General features: G+C 36.5%; 1 protein-coding gene across 1 annotated transcript; it reads left to right on the forward strand.

The window, feature by feature from the left end:
• Window positions 1–26,941, forward strand: LOC117407274 (transmembrane 9 superfamily member 2). The gene is made up of 17 exons (XM_034012089.2): window positions 1–379; window positions 3,682–3,749; window positions 5,932–6,025; window positions 6,167–6,294; window positions 8,660–8,789; window positions 11,223–11,347; window positions 13,471–13,585; window positions 15,822–15,901; window positions 15,993–16,101; window positions 16,667–16,799; window positions 18,975–19,094; window positions 20,544–20,601; window positions 21,368–21,527; window positions 21,678–21,829; window positions 23,760–23,871; window positions 24,186–24,357; window positions 26,235–26,941. The coding sequence occupies exons 1-17, from the start codon at window positions 221–223 to the stop codon at window positions 26,300–26,302; spliced, it is 1,983 nt and encodes a 660-aa protein (XP_033867980.1). The 5' UTR covers window positions 1–220; the 3' UTR covers window positions 26,303–26,941.
• Window positions 26,942–27,387: the final 446 nt, after the last annotated feature.

The following is a 27,387-nucleotide window of genomic DNA, read 5'->3' on the forward strand; positions in this document are numbered from 1 at the left end:
CCGAAGGAAGCTCTCCTCCCCCTCCAGTGTCCCACAACCCCTTTCGGCACGGCTCAGCAGATGACGTGTCGGGATTGAGAAGTGGGACGCAGTACTAGGCTTCCAATAAACCGTCCAGCGTAATAACAGCATTCATTTATTAATAGTGACATTTTTTTGTAATTAACATATAGTGCTAGTCTAAATTTAACACTATTTGATTGAAAAAAAAAAACAAAACATGCTTGTTTTTTGTGATGCCCGTTGCACCCTGAGGGTTTTTCTGCTGCTAACGAGCACCCTCCGCTCAGCTTCAACTTTCTATCTTCCGGGTTTAGCTCCTGTCAGTTTCTGCGAGAAAAATCAAGCTGGGAAAGACCAAGGAGTACCGGACTGCCGGGTAACTATCCTCGAATACGTCGGGGCCTACTCATATTTTATATTTTTATTTTTTTATCCTGATTGTTGTAAGGCTTCATGTCATTCCAGGGCCCTGGCCCGGATGTATTCATCCCTGTGTGAGTTACAAAGCATTGAAAGTCAAAACATCAATATTAGTTTGTTTATCGTTCTTATTTATTCAAGTATTAGGTGGTTCTGGTTATTCAATTTTAATAGTGAAGGCCTCTACGTATTTGCAGAATTTTCCAGAGTCGGCATCTTGCCCAAATCCAAAACATCATTCTCCGACTAACTAAACTGTTTACATTTTAAATCTGTTGGAACTAGACTTGTATTGCTGTAGTGTACTGTACCTTTCAACAGAAATATTCTGACCCACAGTATACCTGTAATCCTTATTCTGAGTCAGGATAGTGTTTGAATTGAATTGTCTTTTCAGGAGTCAATGTCGGACGTGCTTATCCAGTTACTACTGCATATAACTCATGTGGATGGTTCTGGAGAACCAAAAGGTCACTAACGTCACCAGTCATATCAGGTTATAGTTTAACTCTGATAGATCACAATAAAATACAAGTGTGTTGACAGTGACACCTGTGAATTTAATCACACCCCGCTGCAGTTCAATGTTTGATTTCATGCTCCATTAATTTGGAGCACAGAGTTAAAAATCGGTTCATGTTTGTTTATAACCTAAAAACATGGAAACAAGTGTTTTGGCTGACGGGAGAAGTCCTTAAATCTCCTGTACATCTCTACTGTGTTTTTATTTTATTTTTTTATTTTTTTATTTATTTATTACTTTAGGGAGTGCATTTTTACACCCCTTGTGAATACAGCGTGTACCATTTGATGTATAATTTGAGTTCTGGGCCAGCTTTGAAAACAGTACTCGTTAACAAGACATGCTCTGTTTGTTCTTTTTGCGGATACTTATGTTGTGGTTGATTCAAAGCTATAAGTGAGTTTGTATCAATATGTCTAGGTCACTGTACATAGAGATGTGCAGTGGATTGAAGTACTTCTCCTGTCAGCCAGAACACTTGTGTCAATCCTTTACTGTAGTTTGAGCTACACGTTACATTATCAACACACCCCCTTTATTGCATTTATAACATGAACTTAAAAACCCCCCCAAAAACTCGTAAATACATAGCTGGTTAGCTCATTTGATAGCCAATTTGTATTTGCAGGAATGTTGTGGTCGTTTTGAAAAAAAAAAAAAAATCCAGGTTGTGTGGTCCAGTGGTTAAAGAAAAGGGCTTGTAACCAGGAGGTCCCCGGTTCAAATCCCACCTCAGCCACTGACTCATTGTGTGACCCTGAGCAAGTCACTTAACTTCCTTGTGCTCCGTCTTTCGGGTGAGACGTAGTTGTAAGTGACTCTGCAGCTGATGCATAGTTCACACACCCTAGTCTCTGTAAGTCGCCTCTGCTAAATAAACAAATAATACAACAATTATTATAATAATTTGCAGGAATGTTGTGGTCGTTTTGAAAACAAATTGTGTGTGTATATATATATATATATATATATATATATATATATATATATATATATATATATATATATATATATATATATATTAGCTCAAAGAGCCAGCTATATATATATATCTATATCTATATATAGATCCAGGTTTTCTTACAATATTAGTAAATTATTACTAATAGGAACTCAGTATATAGCTAATTTAGGCAATGGTCAAGCCAAGGATATGTGTTTCATTCTTATGGCTTAATTTGACATTTTACTGGCAAATGCATGCTTTAAACAAAGTTTAAAAAAAAAAAAAACAGTAATAGTGAGAGGTGTAAAATCAGACTGGGGGATGTACTTAGTGGGGTACCAAGGGTCTGTACTTGGACCCGTACTGTTCCTGATTTATATTAATTACCTAAACTGTTATATTTGCAGATGATACCAAACCACTGTAACTGGGCAAATGTGTGGCAAATAAATGCTATTGTTATGAAATGTAAAGTATTGCATAGTGGGTGTAATAATCCAGGTTATAAGTATACAATTAACAAGATGGAAATAGGGGACGAGGACTTTGAAAAGGATCTCAGGGTTATAGCGGAGTCATCATTAAAAGTATCTTGCCAATGCGGTCAGGCAATGTGACAGAGTTGTTGAGTGGCGTGTAGGTGGTGACGCCACGGACCAGGAACAGAAACCAAAACAATGAATGGTGGGTGTAACTGCAGCGCAACGGCGCTCAGTGTTTTATTAAATAATAAACAAAACAAAAGATTTAAACAGAACAAAAGACATAAACAAAAGGGCACATTGGCCAAACAATTAAGTATTGTGCTGGTGTAAAAACCAGCACGCTTAGCAGTTGTTTCTCTTTTAATTTCTTTCCTTGCTCGCTCTCCCGTACTGTCCTCTGTACGCTCTCCTCCTGAGCGCGGACAGCTGCAGGCTTTTATATTCTGGCCGAGGGGTTAAATAGCTGTTAATTATCTTATTACCCCTCGGCCACAGTCTGCACGAGTTTAGTAAGGATGCGCGACTGTCAGCTAGTTAAATAATTGGTAGCTGATCAGTCACGCATCCTCACGAGGTTTAATAATCAAAAACACAAAACAATAACAAATAACAATCTGCTTTCACCATCATATAAACATATAAATCATAATATAAAATAAATAATAAACAAAGGTGCGGGACACTCCGCCACAGGCAATTAAAAAGGCATGCTTAGCATGAGAGGTCATGCTAAGAATATACAATGCCCTAGTTAGACCCCACCTAGAATAATGTGTGCAGTTTTGGTCACATCACTACATAAAAGACTGATTGCACTCAAAGGTACAAAGAAGGGCAACTAGGCTGATCCCAGGACTTAATGGCATGGACTATGAAGACAGGTTTAAATAATTAAATCTCTTCAGCCTAGAAAAATGAAGGGATAGAGGGGACTTGATTTGAAGTCCATAAAATCATAAATGGTATAGCTAACCCAAGACACTACTTGCTATTTAGCACAAAGAGAACAAAAGGGCATACATGGAAGCTGAGTAAATAGAAGTTTAGAAGAGAAGGTAGGAAGCACTTTTTTACACAGAGAGTTATAAATGCATGGTATAACCTACCAGTTGAAGTAGTAGGATCTAAAACACTGGAAACATTTTTAAAAAATGACTAAATTTAGTGCTTTTAAATGAGTGCCCCCCCCCCCCCCAAGGGAAAATGGCATGCTAACCAGCGACAAGCCTTCATGGGCCAAATGGCCTTTTCTCATTCCCAAACTTTTCTTATGATATCAACATATTGTTTTTGTATCTTTTCAGTCTGAAATTGAGCTGTTTGTGAACAGACTGGATTCAGTGGAGTCTGTACTGCCCTATGAGTACACAGTGTAAGTACTGACATTTTTTTTTTTTTTACTACTACTATGAGAAAACAATTAATAGAACAGTACAGTTTCAGAGCCAACCGCCATTTGATATAAAAACATATATAAAGTGCACTTCTCCAGCAAATAAATCAACACAGGTTTAACCGGGACATAGAATTCCTGCCCTGTACATTTTCTAATTGATGTTACCTGGCATCATAAATCTCCACCAGCTACCCCATAACATTTAATCATGTAAGGATGTCCCGTAACCTTCAAAGTTATGAGATATGTTCATTTTAAACACACTGTGGTGTATTTGCACTATTACTGTTGACAAAGGGTTAAATCTCACCTTTAAGCCCGAGACAGACAAGCACCGCTGGTCATTATCACGGTGCTGTACCGCTAGTCTGCACCTGGACACACAGGAGTGGTATGCACTACGCAGTACAGTAGTTGTCGGTACCACGCCGTAGGCTATGTACTAGAATATAATTTACATATATGGCCAAAAGTTTTGCATCACCTAGTAAAATATTAGGATGCCGACATTATTTAAAAAAAAACAAAAACCTGTATGAACATAATTTTGATATTTTATTTAACATCATGCAATCTAAGAAACTACAAAATATCTCAAAAGTCTACCGGAAACGACAATAGTAGTACAGTATTTAATGTTAGGTTTCTAAATGTCACAAACTGATATGTAATTTCAATATGTCAGCTTAACATTATTTAATTCTATAGGGCATGATGCAAAACTTTTGGCCAAAGCTGTAATGCCCCCAGTATAATCTACTAAATAAAAACACTGGTTGTGTTTCAACTTTGTTTTTCTGTCATCTGTATGCAGGTGTATGAAATGAGCGATCTGAGCTTAGCAAAGAAACAAACAATATGTTGCTGACAGCAAGTAGCCTACTATCCTTTTACAGCCAGTTATTTAGTAAAAAATAGTAGTGAACTACAGAAATAATAAAAAAAGGCAGGAAGAATGCTTATCAGGGGTGATGTATAAAATACTGACTTGCCTGTCCTTTTATGAAATATGGGAGGGATCAAACGCTTTGGGGTGCTTGGACACCTCCGTAGAAAACAGTTTCATTCATGAGTTTTCGTGGCAAGCACGTGTTGTCAGCACTTGGCTGTGATTGGTTAATCCACCGACAGTACCGTGTGGCAGCCAGAAAAAAATCGCTGTGGATTCGATTTGAGTGGCACCGCTCAGCTGATCTGTCCAACTGATCTGTATGAAGGCAATGGCAGCGATACAGGCAGCAAAATGCCTGGTGTGCCACGCCGGGCCTGTCTTGTCCCGGGCTTAAGACTTCTTTTGTTTGACTTGGCTTTTAAATGCAATGTATATTTAACTTTGTTTTGGGGTGGACTTGGTCATGAAACATGCTATATATTTAAGTGAACTGTTGTTATCATCTAAATTTAAAGCTCAATGACATTTATTTATGTATATTTATAGTCTTTTGACCCTAATTGGGCCCTAATTGTTTAAACATTTTACTGGTATTTCTGGCTTTTCTTCCTAAGAGTAGATTATTGGCTTAGCCTGTATGTTTTACCTCTATACATTGTCCTGGTACCTAAATACTTATTTTTACATTGCCTGGTTACCAGCAATTGGGAGCAATCAATAATGTGTAGAGTTTGAAATATCTTCAGTACCAAATTAAAGTATAAAAGACAAAAAAAAAAAGGTCTTCCTTCCACACAAGAAAATTGGAATTTTGGTACATATTGGATGCCATGTGGGGTGCCATATAAACAACTCTTCCTTGTTTTTAAGAGAAGGGAAACTAGAATGGTAATGACAGGGTTGCAAGCAAAAATATACAAACATTTCCAGATAGCTTAGTTCATTAGAAGATACTAGTAAATACTTACATAAACTGAATAATGGGTATGATAGAAAAGGTTTTGGGAAATTGAAAGTGACGACCCAGCATGAAATGTGCGTGTAAAGTCACTTCTAAAAAAATGTGACCTTTTTGTTTGTTAAAATAGGGGGGTGGGGGGTTTAAGTGCTGAATTGAAATGAGTACAGTGCAAGAAAAACTCCCAGAAGGCATATCAGTTTTAAATCATAACCTTTGTCCAAATTAAGAGTGACTGTTTGTACACTGAATTCAAGTGAGAGTAGCTGGTGTATGACATTAGTTTCATTTTGTTTTTGATTATCCAGGTTTGATTTCTGTGCTCAGAAGTCTGAGAAGCGTCCATCTGAAAATCTTGGGCAGGTGTTATTTGGGGAGAGAATTGAACCATCGCCATATAAGGTTTGTATTATAAATTGTTTGAGTTTATAATAGCATGAAATAAATACTTTCTTTTAATTAAGCACCATGCAAATTTCTGTTTAATTTGTGTTCTGTGTTCAACATCTCTCTTTCTTAAATAACTTTTTTTTTTCCCTACAGTTTGAATTTAAAAAGGAAGAACAATGTAAACACGTTTGCACCAAAACATATGACACAAAAAAAACAGACGATAGGCAAAAATTAGAATTTTTAAAGAAGGGCATGCTTCTTAATTATCAGCATCATTGGTGAGTATTTTACTTTTTACTTTTAAACTACTACTTTTACCTTTTAAACAGGAACCACTTCAATATTTTTATTTTTCAAAATTTGGCTTGTCTACTCTTAATGCAGGAAGTTTTTCATGACTGAGGGTGTTGTGTGTTGGTGACCGTGACATTGACCTCCTAACCTAATATGACTGCCATATTGAGGTCATGTGACTGTTATCTAGGGTATAGAGACAATGCTTTGAGTTATTGTCTTAATGTTTGGTATACAGCTGTTTTCTATGAGTTCCTCAATTAAGGTTCATTATGTTTAAACATTAAACATTTTTGTAACCAAAAGCCCCAGACAAGTCCTCTGTTAGAGCACTGTTACACTACAGCGTTCATGTGGTTAAGATTACACATGTACAACATCTCTTTATATAGAAAATTAATAACCTTACACTCTACACATCCTACTGTATACACACTACAGCTGACCTCTTGACCTACTTATTTGACATATCTACGAAGGTTGTTTAACATAACACGTATTAATTAGTGTTTAAAGTCTCAACTATTGACATCCCTAACCTCTAGCCATATACAGTAAATGATAGACACGTTCAGATACTGCCATTACAGTTGTTACGCAGCTGTTTTCTATGATTCCTTCAGTCACATAACCCATTACTGCTGTTGTCCAGTAAACGTTAAACCTCTGACCATATCAGTGATACAGGTTGTTGTGATAAGCAATAAAAGAAGTGAAAGAGAAGTTGGGGGTTCTTGCTTTCGAGTCCAGATAAGTGTAGTTTATTGAAGATAAAAGTTCTGAGTTGCAAAGTTACAACCAGACATCTTAAAGGTTACATGGTGACAACAGTTTGCAGGTATCCTCTCTCCAAGCACGGATCAGAGCAATACAAAGAACATTTTGGTATTCTCAGTTTAAATGCAGTCTTTCAGTGACATCATTATTTTTCTTTAAACCAATCAGACACAAGATACAAATCTCTTATCACTTGGTAAATTGTCCATTGTCCTAACCCTAGCTTCCAAGCATCTGGTTCAATCCAGTTTCTCTTTGAAGTAGCTAGTTTTTATAACTCTCCTAAGAAAACCTGTTTTATATCTAGTTTGTAAAGATGTTTAACAATGTGTTGGTACCTCCAACAGAAAAACAATGATCCACCCTAAATGGCAAATGCCTTTCTTGTTAGAACTGGACATCAAAGGAGAGGCCAACACCTTTTTCAGATTGTCTTGGAGCCTTGTCCTAACAAAGGCAAAACTGACCAGAAAGATCTTTATCAACTTACTGTCTAACTAGGAATTTAACCAGAATCTGACTTGAATGTTTAACCCATTCTGTGAGTTGTATTCGAAGACCAAAAATTCATTTATATCTAAATAAAATGTTCCAACACAGGTTTTTTTTCAAATACCCATTTTATTTCATTTGAACACATTATTCCATCAGATACAGCATGCCACAAAAAAACATACTGTATCTATTTTTTTAATGATACTAACACCTGTAATGGGTCTTTATATCCTAAACTACAATGTTAGTATTCATGTGAATAAATTGTTTGTGTATCAAGAATACAATACAAAAACAGTGTCTGGCAATGTTTGACATAAAACTGTGTAAGCAATATTTCAAGCTTTCTAACTTGTCTGCTCAAGAGGTGTATGGATCAACAGCCATTTAACTGTACTAATAATTTACCAAATACATTATTTTGGTGACTAGTTTTCATCAGTTTGGGTTTTCTTGTCTACAGCGAATAAGGCCTTATCCTTAAAGCATCAGATCTAATGAAGTGAAATTCCTTCATGGTATGTTTTTCAGATTGACATTGTGTGTCAAGATGAGATCTGAACTCTGCCTTGAGATAAAGCAGGTCTCCAGATCTCAATTGCGCACAGCAGGGGGATGAGTGGTTGTTTTCCAGGGAAGTCGGAGCCAGCTGGCTTCCCACAGATTAGCTGAGTGCTGGCTGCTGGCCCCAGGAGCAAGTCATTGATAGAAACTGGCTGTCTGTAAGCTTGCAGCCAGTCTTGTGACAACCAAGGGTCAGTTTATGAACTATACGTAAATCAGAAAAATATGTAGTCATTGCAAATGTGCATATATGATTCTTGATATTTAATAATCGGTTTCTTGAAGTACAAAATAGGTCCTTATTATTATTATTATTATTATTATTATTATTATTATTATTATTATTATTATTATTATTATTATTATTATTATTTTATTTTTTTACATCTCTCCATTGAGAATCAGTTGCCTCAGAATTTCTCCCAAACCAAACAACCTGTCAAGCAACGTATCCGCACGTGGGTTGTCTCTCTCACCTTGGTAAAACTAATGTTTATTTCTCTGCTTTTGCAGGATTGTTGATAATATGCCAGTGACATGGTGTTATGATGTAGAAGATGGACAGAAGTTCTGCAATCCTGGTTTTCCTATTGGTTGTTACGTCACTGAGGATGGTCGTCCGAAAGATGCTTGTGTTGTCAATGTCAGTAATATTAAGATCGTTTCAGACCCTCTTCTATTGCTACTTTTTTATTATTATTTTTAGAAGATGGTGTCTTAAAATAATAACATGAGTTCATGTTTCCCCAGCTGGAAATGCATATCACCAGAAACACACAGAGGTGTGCCACACTTTATGTAGTTTTAAATATAGCTAGAGAACCGCTTATTCAGTGAAGATGAAACTTTGTTGGAACATTCTTTAGCAAAAGTTATTTACGGCTGGTTTTACATAACATAAGACTACCTTGTCTACAGTAACATTAGCTATTCCAGGATTAGTGCTAATCAGTCTTTGAAATCAGCTGTGACAGTATCAGAATCTGCCTAGATACCTGTCCCATCTCTCTAAGTATGTATGTGTGTCACCCTTAGATTTTTATTTCTATTGACCCAACCCTATTCCAGGTGCTGCAGAAGTAGTGAATCATCCCTGAGATTGTGTGTGTCATTCTGGCTTCTCCACTACTTCAACTGCTTGAGATGTTTACATGTTTTTAATGTTATGGAAATCCTGGAAAAATCTCCTTGATAAATGTGTTGGTGACCGTGACATTGACCTCTGACCTAATATAACTGCCATATCGAGGTCATGTGACTTTGTTGAGTTATTGTCTTAATGTTTGGTACACAGTTGTTTTCTAGGAGTGCCTCAATTAAGGTTCATTATGTTTAAACATAGTGAGCATTTTTGTAACCAATCAAAAAAAGCACTATAAGTGCTCATAATAGTAGTACAGTAATTCACGTTGGATTTCAAAATGTTACAGTTTTTCATGAAGTATATGGAAAACCAGGATTCAGTTTACTTTTATGAAGCAAAATGAGTTAATTCTATAGGGTGATGTAAAACTTTTGGCCATAGCTTTCAAGCATTTAGCCATGCTTGAAAGTTCTGATGGTAGCTCTTAAAGTACAGTGAAATAAAATGTGCTCTCTTGTGCAAGGATAAGTGATAATTAAGAACACAGCTGTCTCCCTCTTCTGGTCATAGTAAATAATTATGTTTGCAAGTCTTGGATACATGTGATTTAGGCTAATGCTCAAGTGAGAGTAATAGGTTGTTGTTGTTGTTGTTATTTATTTATTTATTTATTTATTTATTTATTGGCAGATGCCCCTATCCAGGGCGACTTACAGTTGTTACAAAATATTACATTACAGATAAGAGCAATTATAAGATACAATAAAGTCAGTAGTAAATAGGAGCAAATTCACATAAGAAAATAAAAAATACAGTAAATTACATTTGGGAACAGTTACATTTTATAGTAAAAATATTTGCTTATAAGAGTAAATTCCATTAAGAGCAAGTTCTGTTTGGGTAAGACTAATACTAGTGGTCTATTTTGGTGGACAGTAATGCATTACATTTCAGTAGATATGTTGGTGTTAAGCTGAGAATGAATACAAACAAATAAGAATAATAAGGCCCTATTCATAAAGATGTATCCAATAAGTTCATTACAGAATGTTTTCCAAAGGTCTATACTGATGTATTCAATAACATTTTATATTTATTAAACTGTTTCTAGAATCTTGATGAAGTTTCAGTACTGGGAATGTAGGCCTATTGGTCTGCTGTTTTGAGTGGAGTTATATTATCTATATTACTTGAATTGTCTGCATTTGTAAAATGAGTTATCTTTGTGACAGGTCTGCAGTGTTGAAATACAGATGAACCCGTTTTATATCACCTTGTTTAATATCATACTTTGTTTATTATCACGATTTTTCAAAATCACTCGCCATGCACCATAGTTCTTTGAGAAATTACCACTGTTAATATCATCTCACAAACCTGTTTATTGCCACGTTTTGTACAGCCTGTCAAATGCTGCGTGGCCGGGCTTTACTAAGTAACCACAGGATATAATTAATTTCCAACGCAACTAACAACCAATAATCATCTTGGCTGATAAACTGACATTGTGTGCAGCCTGTCAAATGCTGCGTGTGCGATCTTACCGGGATACAGTTCGGTTACAAAACACCAATGTCACCAAATTTTTTTTCTTTAACATAGTCAGTCTTACACAAGTGCACACAAAAAAACACCAAGTGCAACACTTAATTGATGGCTCTCATTAGTCGACAATTCAGGCTTTTTTTTAGATAATGACACAAACTGTTTCATTCCAGTTAATGATACAAAACATTTGTACTGTAGGAAACTATATCAATTTGTTTAAATGTAAAGAGCGACTGAATGTACAATATTAAAACACTGTTGGTTCGTTCTTTTTTTTTTCTCGCACCCATAATGTGCTGTCATAGGCAAACATGAAACCCAGTTTATATCATGACCTGCTTTATATCACAAATTTTGCCTGCATAGCAATCATAATACAAAGCGGGTTCATCTGTAGTTAGAGATTTGTGAATAATTCTTTTTTTTGTTTGTTTGTTTTTGCAGTCCGAATTTAATGACAGAGATACATTTTACATCTTCAACCATGTTGATATCACCATTTTTTACCATGTGGTAGAACACGAAGCAGCAGGTTCAAGACTGGTGGCTGCCAAAATGGAACCTAAAAGGTAATTAATGCTATTGCATGAAACTGGTATCAAATTTGGACTTTTTACTGGTATCTGTTAAATTAATTTCAAAATAGTTTGTGGCCAGGAGTAACAGGATGTATATTTTAGTTAGACATCTATTGTGCATGGAAATGGCTTCCTTATTTTGACAGTCCCCTAATAAAGTGTATTCAGAGTTCAGCTGTAATGAAAGTGCACGACAAGAACATAAACTATCAGTATTTTAATTCAGATTCAAGAAGGAAGTTAAAACTTCAAATCTATCTATATATATATATATATATATATATATATATACAGTACTGTGCAAAAGTTTTAGGCAGGTGTGAAAAAATGCTGTAAAGTAAGAATGCTTTCAAAAATAGACATGTTAATAGATTATATTTATCAATTAACTAAATGCAAAGTGAGTGAACAGAAGAAAAATCTAAATCAAATCCATATTTGGTGTGACCACCCTTTGCCTTCAAAACAGCATCAATTCTTCTAGGTACACTTGCACAAAGTCAGGGATTTTGTAGTCATATAGTCAGGTGTATGATTAAACAATTATACCAAACAGGTGTTAATGATCATCAACTCAATATGTAGGTTGAAACACAATCATTAACTGAAACAGAAACAGCTGTGTAGGAGGAATAAAACTGGGTGAGGAACAGCCAAACTCAGCTAACAAGGTGAGGTTGCTGAAGACAGTTTACTGTCAAAAGTCATACACCACGGCAAGACTGAGCACAGCAACAAGACACAAGGTAGTTATACTGCATCGGCAAGGTCTCTCCCAGGCAGAAATTTCAAGGCAGACAGGGGTTTCCAGATGTGCTGTCCAAGCTCTTTTGAAGAAGCACAAAGAAACGGGCAACGTTGAGGACCGTAGACACAGTGGTCGGCCAAGGAAACTTACTGCAGCAGATGAAAGACACATCATGCTTACTTCCCTTCGCAATCGGAAGATGTCCAGCAGTGCCATCAGCTCAGAATTGGCAGAAAACAGTGGGACCCTAGTACACCCATCTACTGTCCGGAGAAGTCTGGTCAGAAGTGGCCTTCATGGAAGACTTGCGCCCAAAAAGCCATACCTCTGACGTGGAAATAAGGCCAAGCGACTCAACTATGCACGAAAACACAGGAACTGGGGTGCAGAAAAATGGCAGCAGGTGCTCTGGACTGATGAGTCAAAATTTGAAATATTTGGCTGTAGCAGAAGGCAGTTTGTTCGCCGAAGGGCTGGAGAGCGGTACACGAATGAGTGTCTGCAGGCAACAGTGAAGCATGGTGGAGGTTCCTTGCAAGTTTGGGGCTGCATTTCTGCAAATGGAGTTGGGGATTTGGTCAGAATTAATGGTCTCCTCAATGCTGAGAAGTACAGGCAGATACTTATCCATCATGCAATACCATCAGGGAGGCATCTGATTGGCCCCAAATTTATTCTGCAGCATGACAACGACCCCAAACATACAGTGAAAGTCATTAAGAACTATCTTCAGCGTAAAGAAGAACAAGGAGTCCTGGAATTGATGGTATGGCCCCCACAGAGCCCTGATCTCAACATTATCGAGTCTGTCTGGGATTACATGAAGAGAGAGAAGCAACTGAGGCTGCCTAAATCCACAGAAGAACTGTGGTTAGTTCTCCAAGATGTTTGGGCCAACCTACCTGCCGAGTTCCTTCAAAAACTGCGTGCAAGTGTACCTAGAAGAATTGATGCTGTTTTGAAGACAAAGGGTGGTCACACCAAATATTGATTTGATGTAGATTTTTCTTCTGTTCACTCACTTTGCATTTTGTTAATTGATAAATATAAACTATTAACATGTCTATTTTTGAAAGCATTCTTACTTTACAGCATTTTTTCACACCTGCCTAAAACTTTTGCACAGTACTGTATATGTGTGTATGTATATGGCAGCTGGCTCTTTGAGCTAATATATATATATATATATATATATATATATATATATATATATATATATATATAATATATATTTATTTATTATCCTGAATAATGGGTGTTTATCTAATTTTCTTGAGAAAATGTAGTCTGCCAATTTTAATATGCAGTACAAAAATGAAAAGGAATTATGTCAGTATATTTCTAATCGTGTTTTCTTTTTTCATAGCTTTAAGCACACTCATATAGACAACCCAGATTGTTCGGGTGTTCCTATGGACTTAAAAAATAAATTTGCAGAAGGAGAAGTCAAAATTGCATATACCTATTCTGTATATTTTAAAGTAAGTAGAGTACATTTTTTGTCTTATATAACATTTTTAAATATAACATTTCAAAACAGGGTGTCCTGTGTTGTAATGTATGTTTGTGGTCACTGCCTAGAGAAGTTAGTCAGGGTGATCCTATAGGAATTTTAGCTTGTGAAACACATACATGCACACACACTCTATATTACATGCTGATACTGACAGCCCTGGTTAGTATTTTCTAAGCAAATAAACAAATAACGTTTTAACATTGCAAGCACTTAACTACAAAGAAAAAAAAAACACGTACACATCAAAGTATATTTTGAAATGTTTATTTATGGTTGTAATTAAAGTTGCTAGTGAAAATATAACTTTATACTATATACATATTGAACACATTTTCGGATAGTATAATGTTTTTAGAATAGTGTGTTTCTTAAAGGTATCATTTAACAACAAAAAAAACAGGAACCTGTTAGGGTTTTTTTGTAGTTTTTTTTTTTTAATATAAGTAACTTTGCCCAAAAATTATATGGTTTAAAAAAAAAAAAAAAAAGTTAAAAAAAGAGACGAACATCAGGAAAATGAAAGCGAGTTGTGCTTACAATTGAAAGAAAGTTGGAAATACTTTCACTTCTGGAAAAGGTAATTACCAGGGATAAAATAGCACAATATTTTGTAATTTTAAAGAGCACTGTGACTGATATTAAAAAGTCTGCCTCAGAGATTTAAAAGTTTGCGGTCTTTGATAATCGTGGTGGGGTTTTTGAGATTTATTGTTGCTCGAGACGAGTACTTGAGCATTACAATTTCCGAGTACTCGAATCAAACGCCACTTTCCTTTGCATACTGTACTAGTGTACATAAACCTCCCAAACATTGCCACAAGTCCTATTTTAAATGCCAAACTAACACACAATCAAGTAATATATTAAGTAATTCATATAATGTTTGCCGCATTGTGCAGTTAATTGTATATGGCGAAGTAAATTGTAAAAAGAGATGCCTGGCCTACCTGTTTGAAGCGTGTCTCAGAGGTCCTTTACTTTAGTGCAGTAGTTCCAACACACTAATAATAATTGTACTAAACATAAACGGCCGTTCAGTCCAAAAGCTTACAGAACAATTTCAAGTGAAAAAAGCCTTCCACCTATGGGAAGATTGGGGAATGAGGTCCACGAGTCTGTGGTAATTGCAACTTTCTCCCTTTGAAAGTTATGTATGAACAGCTGCAGCACAATTTTCTTTAAGTTTTTCCAGCCTCGCTGTTATTGTTGTATGGGTCTGCACAGTATTGGGATAATCTAACATCGATTTCAAAACTGCTGCATTCACGATTCACACGCACTGTCCTCAAAGGGGATCACGTCCTGTTCGGCCAAATCTATAGCAAATGTTGTTATGGATGTTTGCTTTTTATTGCCATCAGTAGTTCCATCCACAATAATTCTGAATGTTTTCATTTCAAACTGTGAAGCATTGAACTTGTGTTTTTGTGGTATGACAATTTTGTTTGGTATATTTACATACCACGGTTTTTCTCGTCTGGTTCCTCAAAATATTTCCAAATGTGACTTCCATTGTGACTTTCCATTTTAAATATAGAACAAACTCAGAAAAAACGCTTGTCATTAACGTTATTACCCCGCTGTGGAATTGATGCCATACCACGCCTACTACAGGCATAAACACACACACAGCACCAATGAAGCGCCAGATCGACTGAGAATAAAACCTGCCCCAGTGTCAATCTTTCTGTTGCACCAATTAGAAAAGCTACTTGGAGGCAATTGCCAAACCCCTTCCTTTTTATAATATCCGCCCTTACTGTGGCACTAGAGCAGTCTGATACGCGACAGACTGCTGATGATAAAATTCTAAAGTCAATGCATAAAGAAATATGCGTTTGGTGACATTTTTCACATGACCGGTTATATGTCTAGCATATTATTAAAGGTTTTACCACTTCTTTAGAGTTTATACGTTTAAATGTTTAAAGTTTCCATCCCTAATGGCTAAATGTAAGTTATAAAGCAGTATATTAACTTGGGCAAATAGATCTCAATAGTTTTAGCTTTTTACTCGTTTGCAGATTGAGATTAAACTTGCTTTTCAAATACTTCACTTATTTTGTTCTTACTTTTAGAATTTATGTATAGTAGTAATAAGTATATTATATACAATCATATAATTATGCAATGAATATTTTTTTTCAAAAGTTATTCATCTTATTTTGAATTATAATTAAAACTATTTTGTGTTTCCATAGGAAGATAAAAATATTCGTTGGGCATCAAGGTGGGATTACATTTTGGAGTCCATGCCTCACACCAACATTCAGTGGTTCAGGTAACAATTTATGTGACCTAAGAGAAATACCTGTAGACTGTTGTAAATAATTGTTAACTTTCTGTTTTCTATTTATCCTACCTACAAACAGCATCATGAATTCCTTGGTGATCGTTCTGTTCCTTTCTGGTATGGTGGCCATGATCATGCTTAGGACTCTTCACAAGGATATTGCAAGATATAACCAGATGGACTCGATAGTAAGTGGAAATCAGAAATTAAAAATCCTGAATAAGGTTCAGTATTTATATTATATATTTATATTATTATATATACATGACTTACAGATACAAAATCAAGTCTACTTTTTCATAAAAAAATTGATGGTTCACACAAGAGGTTTACATATGTAATCTATTAAACACAGATTTACAGCCTAAATTAATATTTTACCATATAGCTTATATTATGGACCCGTTTGGCAATCTTTTTTAATTGTATTATTTTTATATTCTTTTCATTTTTCTGGTGATACAAGTTATTCATATTAGTCTAGTTTTTAGTTTTAAGGCCATTGACATATCAGTATAATTAGAGCATTTAATTTTAGCTGTTTTATTATGGTTTTATTCACATGGCATAGACTAATTTATTTCAACAGCTCTCTGCCGAGCAAACGGACCGACAGTTAACATTATTGGAGTTATCAGTCAGCCTTCAGCTTAATGGCTATTTCAGGGCTGGTTGAGGTATTTGAAATATATTAAAAGTAATTGGTTTCACAGCCACAGTGATGTTTGGAAAAATCTTTGTGCTGTTTTCCAGGAGGATGCTCAAGAGGAATTTGGTTGGAAGCTTGTTCACGGGGATGTCTTCAGACCACCGAGGAAGGGAATGCTGCTGTCTGTTTTCCTCGGGTCCGGCACACAGATCTTCATTATGACATTTGTCACTCTGTGTACGTAAAGTCATCAGTCATTTTGAGTCCTCATTTTGTATTTTCCTAGGCTGAATGGTTGTTTAAAAATGAGTACTAGACAAATGTTTTAATATTGAAATACACTGAACATTAATTGTGTACAGTCTTCATTGTCAGGATGAAAAACGTAATATGTTTAGCGTAGGGTATCAAAAAATGATAAAATATAATTTTGCATAGTTTAAGCTCAGCTTGGTTTTGCAGTCCTCTTACCAAACTGCACACAATGTCATCTCTTACACAATACAAACTGGGCCCTATTTAGCAAATATGTGCGCAGCCGCTTCTGCTCAGCGATGGCGCACGAAAATGTGATTTAGAAGTCGGGTCTTAACACACATCAAATAGTGAATCATGCGCCCAGCCAATCAAAGCACGGTGGGGGGAGTAAGGTCTGCGATGGCGAATGGAGGGTATTTTTAAACTAGAAACAAAGAAGGAAGACAAAAGCGCAAAAATGTTAAATGTCCAGCAGCCCAAGTGAGGAGGGTGAGTAAGCCCCTCAAGCAAGGCTACATTTTTTTTTTTTTTTTTTAAGCTGCCTGGAGGGGGAGAGTGAATGCTTACAAAATAAAAAAAGTAATATTTATAAGGCTTTGTCTGACCTGTCTGGCATTTGCAGCATCTGCACCCTCCACCACTGGGGCTTCAAGTTCAGCATCTGCTTCCCTCAAACCCTGTAATCTTTCCTCTGTAAGTTCAACATCCATTACGGAGAGCTATGTTGTGTAAAACACAACCAGCCAGGATGATATTGCTGACCTTCTGAGGAGTGTACTGTAGTGTTCCCCCAGAGACATCCAAACATTGGATTCGCATTTTGAGGAGTCAAAATTTTCGCTCAATTACAGTACGGCACATTTAAAGGTGCAGTTATATCTCTGTTCGGCAGGGGTCGGTGGTTTGAGCAGCGTTGTCAGTAGCCACCGCTTCACTGGATACCTGTTGCCCCCTATCAACCAGCCTCTCAGACTGTCATCCTGCTGAAACGCAGCTGCCACCTGCAAGGTAGCGAGGATAAACAAGTCATGAGCAGAGCAAGGATAGTGTGCATACACATTTGTGATGTAGTAGTTGGCATCACACACTGCTTGTACGTTGACAGAATAGGTTTCCTTACGATTTATGTAGAGGTGCCTATTCTGTGTTGATGTGCTTAGCTGCACATGTGTGCAATTGATGGCTCCCAGGACACCAGGAAACCCATACCTCCCAAGAAAACCCGGCTTTGTGTTTTGTTGCAGCTTGTGAAAGACAGGGAAATGGATGAATTCTCCTTCCCGCTTCACTAAAACTGCAGTTACATCTCGCAATGCACATGATACAGCCGACTGACTCATGCCTGCAGTATAACCCACAGTACGTTGGAACGAGCCAGTGGCATAAAACCGTGTGATGTCCGCATGTCTCTTTCCAGGTCAGCCTGAGGCATTTGGCAGATGTCCGTGATTGTTTGTCTGTTGAGGCGAAATTGCTGCATACATTGTGTGAGACAGGTTCAGAAAAGACAGGTGACTTCTAAATATTTGGGGACATCTCCTCTTTCTCTCTCTCTCTTTGTCTGGCCATGTAGAATTCCAGTGCGCACTCCATATTTCTTTTATTTCTGTTTTTTTTTTCTCTTTTCTTTGCCTGCTTCCCTGGTAGTTTCAGCGGTATTTTTAGTCGACCATGTATTTGGCGCAGAGTTTACACCAGGTTTTCACATGTCAACTGAAACGCAAACGCTAACACTGTTGGTTTGCTAAATCGCTATTTTTTTTTTTTTTTTTTTAAGTAGTCGGCAATTGATTTTAACCATTTTTTTCTCCCAATTTGAAATGGCCAATTGTATTTAGGCTCAGCTCACCGCTACCTCCCCCGCGCTGACTCGGGAGGGCGAAGGCGAAGACGAACACACGTTGTCCTCCGAAATGTGTGCCATCAGCTGACCGCTTCTTTTCACTCTGCAGGCCCGCCATGCAGCCAACCCAGAGCTACAGTGTCGGAGGACAACGCAGCTCTGGGTAGCTTACAGCCAAGCCCACAGGCACCCTGGCCAGTCTACAGGGGTCGGTAATAAGCAGTGTGCCGAGGACACCCTTTTTTTTTTTTTTTTTAAATGTGTTGTGTAATATTTACAAGGATGTTTGTATGTGTTTTTAAACCCTGCAGTTTTTGCATGCCTGGGATTCTTATCACCTGCTAACAGAGGAGCCCTGATGACATGCGCTATGGTTCTATGGGTTCTGCTGGGAACTCCAGCAGGTTATGTTGCTGCCAGATTTTACAAGTGTAAGTAGAGATTATACATACTGACAAGGGCTTGGCTCATTAGTCAAATTATCATCAGCAACTGACAACTGTACAGTAATGACTTCTGGTTTTGTTCTTAGCCACACCACTGTTTTAATTAACAAGTTAAACCAGGTTAAGACCACTTCTCTTAAATGCTACTTTATTTATAAAGTACCTGCTCGCAAGATTCTGATAACCTGAAAACTGTACAGCTCTGCTGTGTGCCTGTGTGTACTGTTCGCCATGGACATAGTGCTGTGCAGTGATTGTCATGCAATGCAGACTATATGCAATCTAGGCGGGAAATTAAAATACTACACACTGTAAAAAGGCTAAAAATGTGTCTGCAGCAGATCACATAAAGCAGTATCCAGCAGGAGTTTTACAGGGCGATGGAGGTAAGCTCTGACTTACATGTTCCAAAAGTCCACTGAAAACAGTGAAACACGAAACACATTACATTCTTACATTTTGACCTGACAGAGGCATTTGTTTGCGCAAATATCCCTCTTGATAAAATTGGACAACTAAAAGTTACGTAAATTCTTCAGACTGAGTGTAGCAAATGGTGGAGTGATTCCTTCATCAGCCCAGCTGAGACATGAATACTTAACTAAAGTTGTCGAGTATCACAAGTAGGAGATTATGGAATTGGTGAAACAGTCTGGTTGCTTGTCAGTGGTCACATTCCCAAAATCAGTATGGGTTACACATTGTATTTGTTTGTTCACCTAAATGGTGAACATGCATCTGACGTACTAGAACTGAAAGCTGTCCTTGCAGATACACTTTACCTACAGACTGTTAATTACAACACTGTTTCACAAGCTGTTGTAATGTGCTTGAATAAACAGGTCAACTTTGATGTTGATTTTGATCATGTCAGTGCATTTATCTCTCTATTTGATGTTTTTTAAAAAAAAAATAATAATAATCTGTACACATAATTTATAAAATAGTTCCATGCACATTCCGCAAAATACGATACTTTACCTGTGACACTGCCATGAATTTTAAAGAAACTTTCTGCGATTTTCACAGGGCCATACTGATGAGTAACTGGTATTTTTTTTTTCTTCTTTTAATTAGGTACTTTTTAAATAGATTTTCCTTTTATAGTCAGCAAAAATGCTGAAATATGAAACACAGTTCTTTGACTAAATTACAATTGAAAGGAAATCCAATAAATGTTCTTGGATTATCTTGTGCTAGGTGCTCGGCTTGAGTGATTAATTCTCCTCAGCAAAGATCATTTTTCAAAGAGTGTTTTCTTAAAGGGAAATACAGTGCTTCATATTATACCAGGTTAATTATGGATTCAAAAGTGGGCTTACAGTATGTTTTGCAATATCAACAGATACAAGTTTGACAAATACATCTGGTCCAGTGTATTTAGTCTGGACCTGTTTTAAATTAACAAAGTGTATCAACTTTCTTTTAAAACAGCCTTTGGTGGTGAAAAATGGAAAACAAATGTACTTCTAACAGCCTTCTTATGCCCTGGGTGAGTACATATTAAAACACTTGTCATTGAAATGTAATGATATAAAGACAAACTTAATTTCAAATAAAAATGCATAGCTTTTAATTAATATTGAATTTCAGCATAGTTTAAATGTGCTGTGTAAAGTATAAAACATGGTGGTGAATCCCTCATTTTTTACATCCCACTACTCTTTTGTAGTTTCTGTGCATGACCCTGGAAACCACTGACCCTTAAAAACATTATTCACGGTATAGAAATACATTAGTGGATAGGATTTCACCACCACATAAATACGTTTCAGCAATGCATTTGTATATGAAAACAAGTCATTCATAACGCATTTTTAGCTTTAATGAATGTTTATACTCAAAAGGTGCTTTAGTGTTAATGTACATTTGATGTTGCAGAATCAACAAATACATGGTTGCGCAACCTGTAATTTGTATAAACAATGCTAATAGATGTGTTTCCCCCCAAAATAAATTTCTTTCTAATGTTCTCAATCTTCAAAATGAAAATCGTAGTCCTGTAGAAGTTATAATAGGTCATTTTTCTAATAAATTATGCAAAAGAAATGCTATATTGGGAATCTGTGAGAATTCTTAACAAACTATTACCTTAATGAATGATTTAATTTTAAACATATATAAATCAAGAGAAAAGGTTAGCATTTTAGATGATTGATTCATCATTTGTAGTTAATTTGTTGTTTCTTTGCTTGAATAAATGTTCTGTATGTTCATACTAAAACTAACTGTTTTCTTCATTTACATTTTATTTCTAGAATTGTTTTTGCTGATTTCTTTGTTATGAACCTCATTTTATGGGGAGAGGGTTCTTCTGCTGCAATTCCGTTTGGCACTTTGGTTGCTGTTTTGGCGCTCTGGTTTTGCATATCCGTACCACTGACCTTCCTTGGTGCTTACTTTGGCTTTAAGAAGAATGTAAGTACTCTTGTATTACTATTTTAAAACAAATGCTGACACATTTGCTTATTCCATTGTAGATAATACTTATTATATTGTTGTGGTTTAATGTTGGATTTGAATGTTACTCCTAAATTTAAATTTCTGTGTTTTTTTGTTTTTTTTAAGGCCATTGAGCATCCTGTTCGCACTAACCAGATACCTCGCCAAATTCCAGAGCAATCCTTCTACACTAAAGCGCTACCTGGAATCATCATGGGAGGAATTCTTCCTTTTGGATGCATCTTCATCCAGCTTTTCTTCATTCTCAACAGCATTTGGTCGGTTTACATAGATTACAAAATTAAGGAGTACATGGACACTTTGCATGCATTATCACTCTCATCTTCCATAGTTTCATTCTTTTAAAACAATATATACAAAAGAAATGCAACACTCATATCTAATGGATTTAATCAAATATTTGAAACATAGATATCAAACAAGACCACAGAAAATGTGAACAAAAATACATATCAAAGAAACACCATAAATTTCCAGTATGAAACGTGACACACTTTCATAATGAAAACATTACAAAGTTAGTATCGGGTATGACCTCCCTGAGCATTAACACAATCCTGGCAGCGTTGATGCATAGACCTGATCAGCCTCTGGATAGACTGCTGTGGGATGTTCCGCCACTCTTGTGCAGCTGCAGCCAGCTGGCAAAGAATGACTGGTTGCAGTTGTCTCCTGTGGATAGCACTGGCGATTTGGTCCCACAGATGTTCTATTGGACTCGGGTCAGGAGAAAAAGCTGGCCACGGCAAGACCTCGACATTGTTTTCTTGAAGTTGTGCAATTGTAATCCTAGCACTGTGTGGTCTTGCATTGTCCTGCTGGAATATCGGCTCGTCTGGATTGGCTTGCAGAAACGAAAAAACTGTTACCTCAAGGACTTCGTCCATGTATCGCTGAGCAGTAAGATTGCCCTTGTGTTAAAGGAGATTCCTCCCCATATCATCACACTTCCACCGGTTGGCTTGAACAACGCAACAGTCCGCATAATGCTCACCACCACGTCTCCACACACGCTGTCTTCCGTCAGGTCTGTCAATGGTAAAACAGCATTCATCGGTAAATAAAACACTCCACCACTCTCTCTGCCATCACCTCAGGTGTTCTCTGGCTCACAGAAGACAGCGATTTTGTCTCATAGCTGTCAACGTGTTACCCCTGAACGGCCTCCAAGCATGCAAATCATTTTCATGCAGACGGCGAGCTACAGTCATTCTGGTGATGCGCGGGTTATTTCTTCCTGGAACTTCTCGTGCTGTAGCCACTGCAGTTTGAAAACGATTACGCAGATGGATCAGTTGGGTGTGGTGGTCTTGGGCTGGTGTGGTGACATTCTGCCTTCCAGGACGTGGCCTGTCCCTCACAGAGCCGGTTTCCTGGTTTCTCTGGACTAGTCTGCTGATTGTTGAAGCAGAACATCTCATTCTCCGGGAAACTTCTCTCACAGACAGGCCGCCTTCAATCATGCCGATAGCAACCAGGCGATCTTCATTACTCAAGTGGGGCATGGTTGTATCTTTTGCTGTTCTTGTGTTAATTAAAATCATGTCTCTTCGAATGGCTATTTGTACAGATTCTTAATCAACTCATTTTGGCAATTTTAACTCAACTCAAATACCAAGCATTGAGCACCTGGTGTTTTTATGAAATCACATGATTTGAGCTCACTATTTTATCCCAAGGAACAATAGTACTCAAACAATCAACAAACTTATCTGCTCACTATTTAAAGCATTATGTGTGTGCCAAATGAGCTATTGATGTAAAACTTAGACTGTTGTGTTTTCATTGTGCATCAGTATATATACCGTAATTTTCAAATATACTGCGCACCGGTGCATTCCCCACACTTTTTGTCATTCTTGTAATTTTTTTTTTCTATTACACTTACCTATGGATAACACACACAGTTTTCGCCGCCCCGGTATCGGTTCTTAACACTACATTCCCCAGCATATTTCACATAGCAACAAGCCGTATACAGTAGGCTACTAACTGCCTTGGCACATTCCACGCACCCCTCTTCGTCATCTTCAGAAATATGTAAATAGTTGTGCGTTACACTTCGAAAACTATGGTATATCTAATTCATATTGTTTTTCTGTTCTTGTGTAGCAGTCTATAGTATAAAGTTTTATACAGTGTACAATTTAATCTTTTTTTTTTTTTTTGTTTTAATCTGTGTTCCAGGTCCCATCAAATGTATTACATGTTTGGATTTTTATTCCTGGTCTTTATCATTCTTGTAATCACATGCTCTGAGGCCACAGTTCTGCTGTGTTACTTCCATCTTTGTGCAGAGGTAAGTTTAAAATCTATCTCAAATACAAGGCTGTACCAGTAATGCATTCATCAGTTGTAATATGCTTACAAGAATACTTTTTTAAATTAATAGAATATCGAATATCAATTGTACCTCTTCATAGTATAATCCTAATAGAAAAAAAAAAGTTAATTTTCAAAAGTCATTCAGCATGTTTTTTATTTTTTTTTTATTTTAATCGATTTCTTGTTTTGGAGCAAAATATGAAATGCATAGTATAGTATTTGTGTAAAAATACTAGTTATTTATGTTACATTTGAATATACGTCTTACATTCACTTTTGTTCTTGCAGGACTATCACTGGCAGTGGCGTTCGTTCCTCACAAGTGGATTTACTGCTGTGTATTTCCTAGTATACGCAATACATTACTTCTTTTCTAAACTCCAAATTACAGGATTAGCCAGTACAATGTTATATCTTGGATATACATTGATAATGACTTTGATCTTCTTCCTTTTTACAGGTATGTCTGTTTTTTACTCCTCTTCCTAACATGTATGCATACATGTCACCTGTGATGACATTCTAATCCCTGAAAACACAATTTCACAATCAAGTTCACTAGTTTTGCAATTGCAGCCTTTTTGCACACTATACATGGTCAGAACTGGGCACCACTGCCTCTTTAGGAAGTTCAGCAACATGATACAAGGACTGGGATGTACTTTTCATTTTAAGTAGGATGTGTTTTGCTGCAGTAAGCCAAGATGAAAAGAATCAGTCCGGCTGTAAAAATCATTTGCTAAAATGAAGACGAACAGTCAAGTTGTTTCTTGTTTTTTTTTTAAATGTGTTTTTGTATTTATTTTGTTACATACCCCCCTTTTTTACAAAATTACAAAACTATAGAAGGGTTATATTTACATTCCACACAGATGACCGTAATTAAGCACAAATATGTCTTAGTATCTCCTTGAACAGTACCTACACATTTAAGTGTTTAATTTCTAGGTTGTCCAATATGTTATTCTTATTCATATATCTCCTACGGCTTCAGCTTGCTGTACATATTGTAGGAGTCAGCAGCGGTTGGTGAGTTGAAGTTGATTGGTTCAGCTCTTGAGTGTTTTTCTTTTTTAGGAATCCTGGGAGTAGTAAAGATGACCTGTACAATTGGGTACCTTCACATCATTGTTAGCATTTTTACTACAGGACAAAGAAGTCAAGGGAGGGGTCAGAAACAAATGTATTGTGTACGCACCAGATAATTAAATAGTGCTGTCTTACATGCATTATTATAATAGTCTATTGCTGTGATCTAAGAATTAGATAACTTTCGTTATATTAACTATTGAAAAGTGTTACCCACACACCAAATGACACAATTTCAGTATGTAATGCAAAAAAAAACACACAATCACTGAAATGCTATTAATGTGACCTTGCATTTTCCTACCAAGCTAAGATACCTGAGCATCCCTATATACCAAAAAAACATCTGAATTGTTTGCTTAACCTAACAAGTGACCCTGTCGCATACAATATATGTCATGAGGCACGTATCCACTATTGCACAAAGGCAATGATACATTGTATGAAAAGAAAAATCCACAGTTCTTGTATCAAAAAATACTTTGCCAGTGCTTACTCATCTGTTAAAAACAGAGTGATTTTGAAAGTTTGCATCGGAGGGTTTTTGACGGTGCCCTGCTGCTATGTCAGAGCAGCACATGCTGTAGGCACTGGCATCCCTATTGCATTCCAGGTCATTGGTCAGACTCAGCAGGGGGACTGCTTCAAGCTTCATGACAAATCTCTGATTCACAGCTGGGTCTGTAACAAGGTATCATGGTAAATGAGTCGGTAAAACATCACTGGTTTGAAGAGCGTGAAAAATTGTCATGATATCGTTTGTAATTCCTAATCTGAATTACTGGTTAGCTTGTCTCATTGTGAAGGTTTATTACATTATTGTGCACTTTTTTATGGTATTCTAATGGACTGAAGAGCTGTTAAAATTGTAAAGCTATAATGAATTATTTTTGGCTTTAATTTGGTTTAGGTGTTGTATCATTGATATATGTTAATCATGACACCCCATCTTGTTTTGCATTTGATATGACATTGACTACAGTTAAACCATTGTGCTCTTCCATAATTTGGAGGTTTGGGCAGTAATAGACCCATGGATATTTTTTTCATCTACCCACATTGCTCTATTTTTAATTTTTGTTTGAATATAAGAAGAATATACATACAGTAGAGTCTTAATCATCAATATTTAGGTACATCAGATACACAACACAGTATAGCCAATGTGTAAATTACAAGTGATCACAGACTCCACTCTCAAAGCATGTGGTTTCATTTTTACAATTTTTTTTGTGTGTGTGTTTACAGGAACTATTGGATTTGTTGCGTGCTTCTGGTTTGTGACCAAAATATACAGTGTGGTGAAAGTGGACTAGATGACCACAAGAGACTTTCTTTCTGCAACTTGGGATCCTGTTTGCTGAAGAACACGGTGTACACTACAAAAAGTCTGAGGTTTCAAAACAAACAGATGATACAAAATAACATTTGGAAGTCTGTCAAATAAGAATATAAATTTGGTTTGTGAATTAGTTTTACTTTAGAAATGTAGTAAACTCAGATCAGCTTAATGTTTCTTAAATTACTAACTGAGATGCAATCAACAAGATGATACATGTGTAAATATTAGTATATAGCTTTTGCTATTATGAAATTTATTTACTTTACTTCTCCTGAGTTGCTGTTACAATGCTTAGCTAACATCTATCAGTGAAACTTACTGCAAGGTAAACATTTGTAAATAACATTCTCTAGCATTAAAGGAAGGGGTATGATGTGTGTGAAGGAAACCTCAGATCTCAGGTTATGGAGGTCTAAAATATATACAACTTTTAATTAATTTAATTTTGTTCTTGTATAGTTAATGGCGTTGTCTAAATTGTTAAGCATTTCATCTTTTTGTTTTTAGTTCCAATGATGTTTCTTTGCCTTTCTATTCTTTGTGTTTCTGGGCACAGTATGTTGATTTGTAAATGTATTCTAATAAACATTGCACAAATGATCAAAACTTTTAACTATAGTGCATTTCAGATTTCTTTATTGTGGTGATTGGAATGTATTCAAATATTGTAGCCTGATTTTATTGAAGAAATAAAGTGTAGTTCCAACAGTGGTCAGTAGAATCTTCTTCTAATCCTGCACAACAGTGATTTTATTTTTTTTATTTCTTTTTTGGGGGAGGGGGAGGGGGGGTATGAAAATGTAACTTAACAGGACAAGGAAAGAACACAAAGCTGACCATTTAATAAATATACATTTTTGTTTTGAATATTTGTATGTAAAAAGTGTAACTGTGCACAGTTTAAAAAAAAAAAAAAAAAATTTGAATGCCATCATTTCACAACAAATACAGTGACATTTGTTTGATGGCATTTACCCATGAATTAACATGACTTGTAATGTGCCCATGTGCCATCACCTTTTCTCTTTTCTGTAGCTATAAGACCTGTCATATCTGTAA

The sequence above is a fragment of the Acipenser ruthenus genome, chromosome 8 (assembly GCF_902713425.1).
Source record: "Acipenser ruthenus chromosome 8, fAciRut3.2 maternal haplotype, whole genome shotgun sequence".
Classification (NCBI taxonomy): domain Eukaryota; kingdom Metazoa; phylum Chordata; class Actinopteri; order Acipenseriformes; family Acipenseridae; genus Acipenser; species Acipenser ruthenus.

Excerpts from the sequence above, each read along its gene's own strand:
- LOC117407274 (XM_034012089.2), top strand. The coding sequence starts at position 221 with ATGCTTGTTTTTTGTGATGCCCGTTGCACCCTGAGGGTTTTTCTGCTG. Across the intron at positions 16,102-16,666 it reads ATAACCAGATGGACTCGATA|GAGGATGCTCAAGAGGAATT; the intron begins GTAAGTGGAAAT and ends GCTGTTTTCCAG. Across the intron at positions 16,800-18,974 it reads TATGACATTTGTCACTCTGT|TTTTTGCATGCCTGGGATTC; the intron begins GTACGTAAAGTC and ends TAAACCCTGCAG.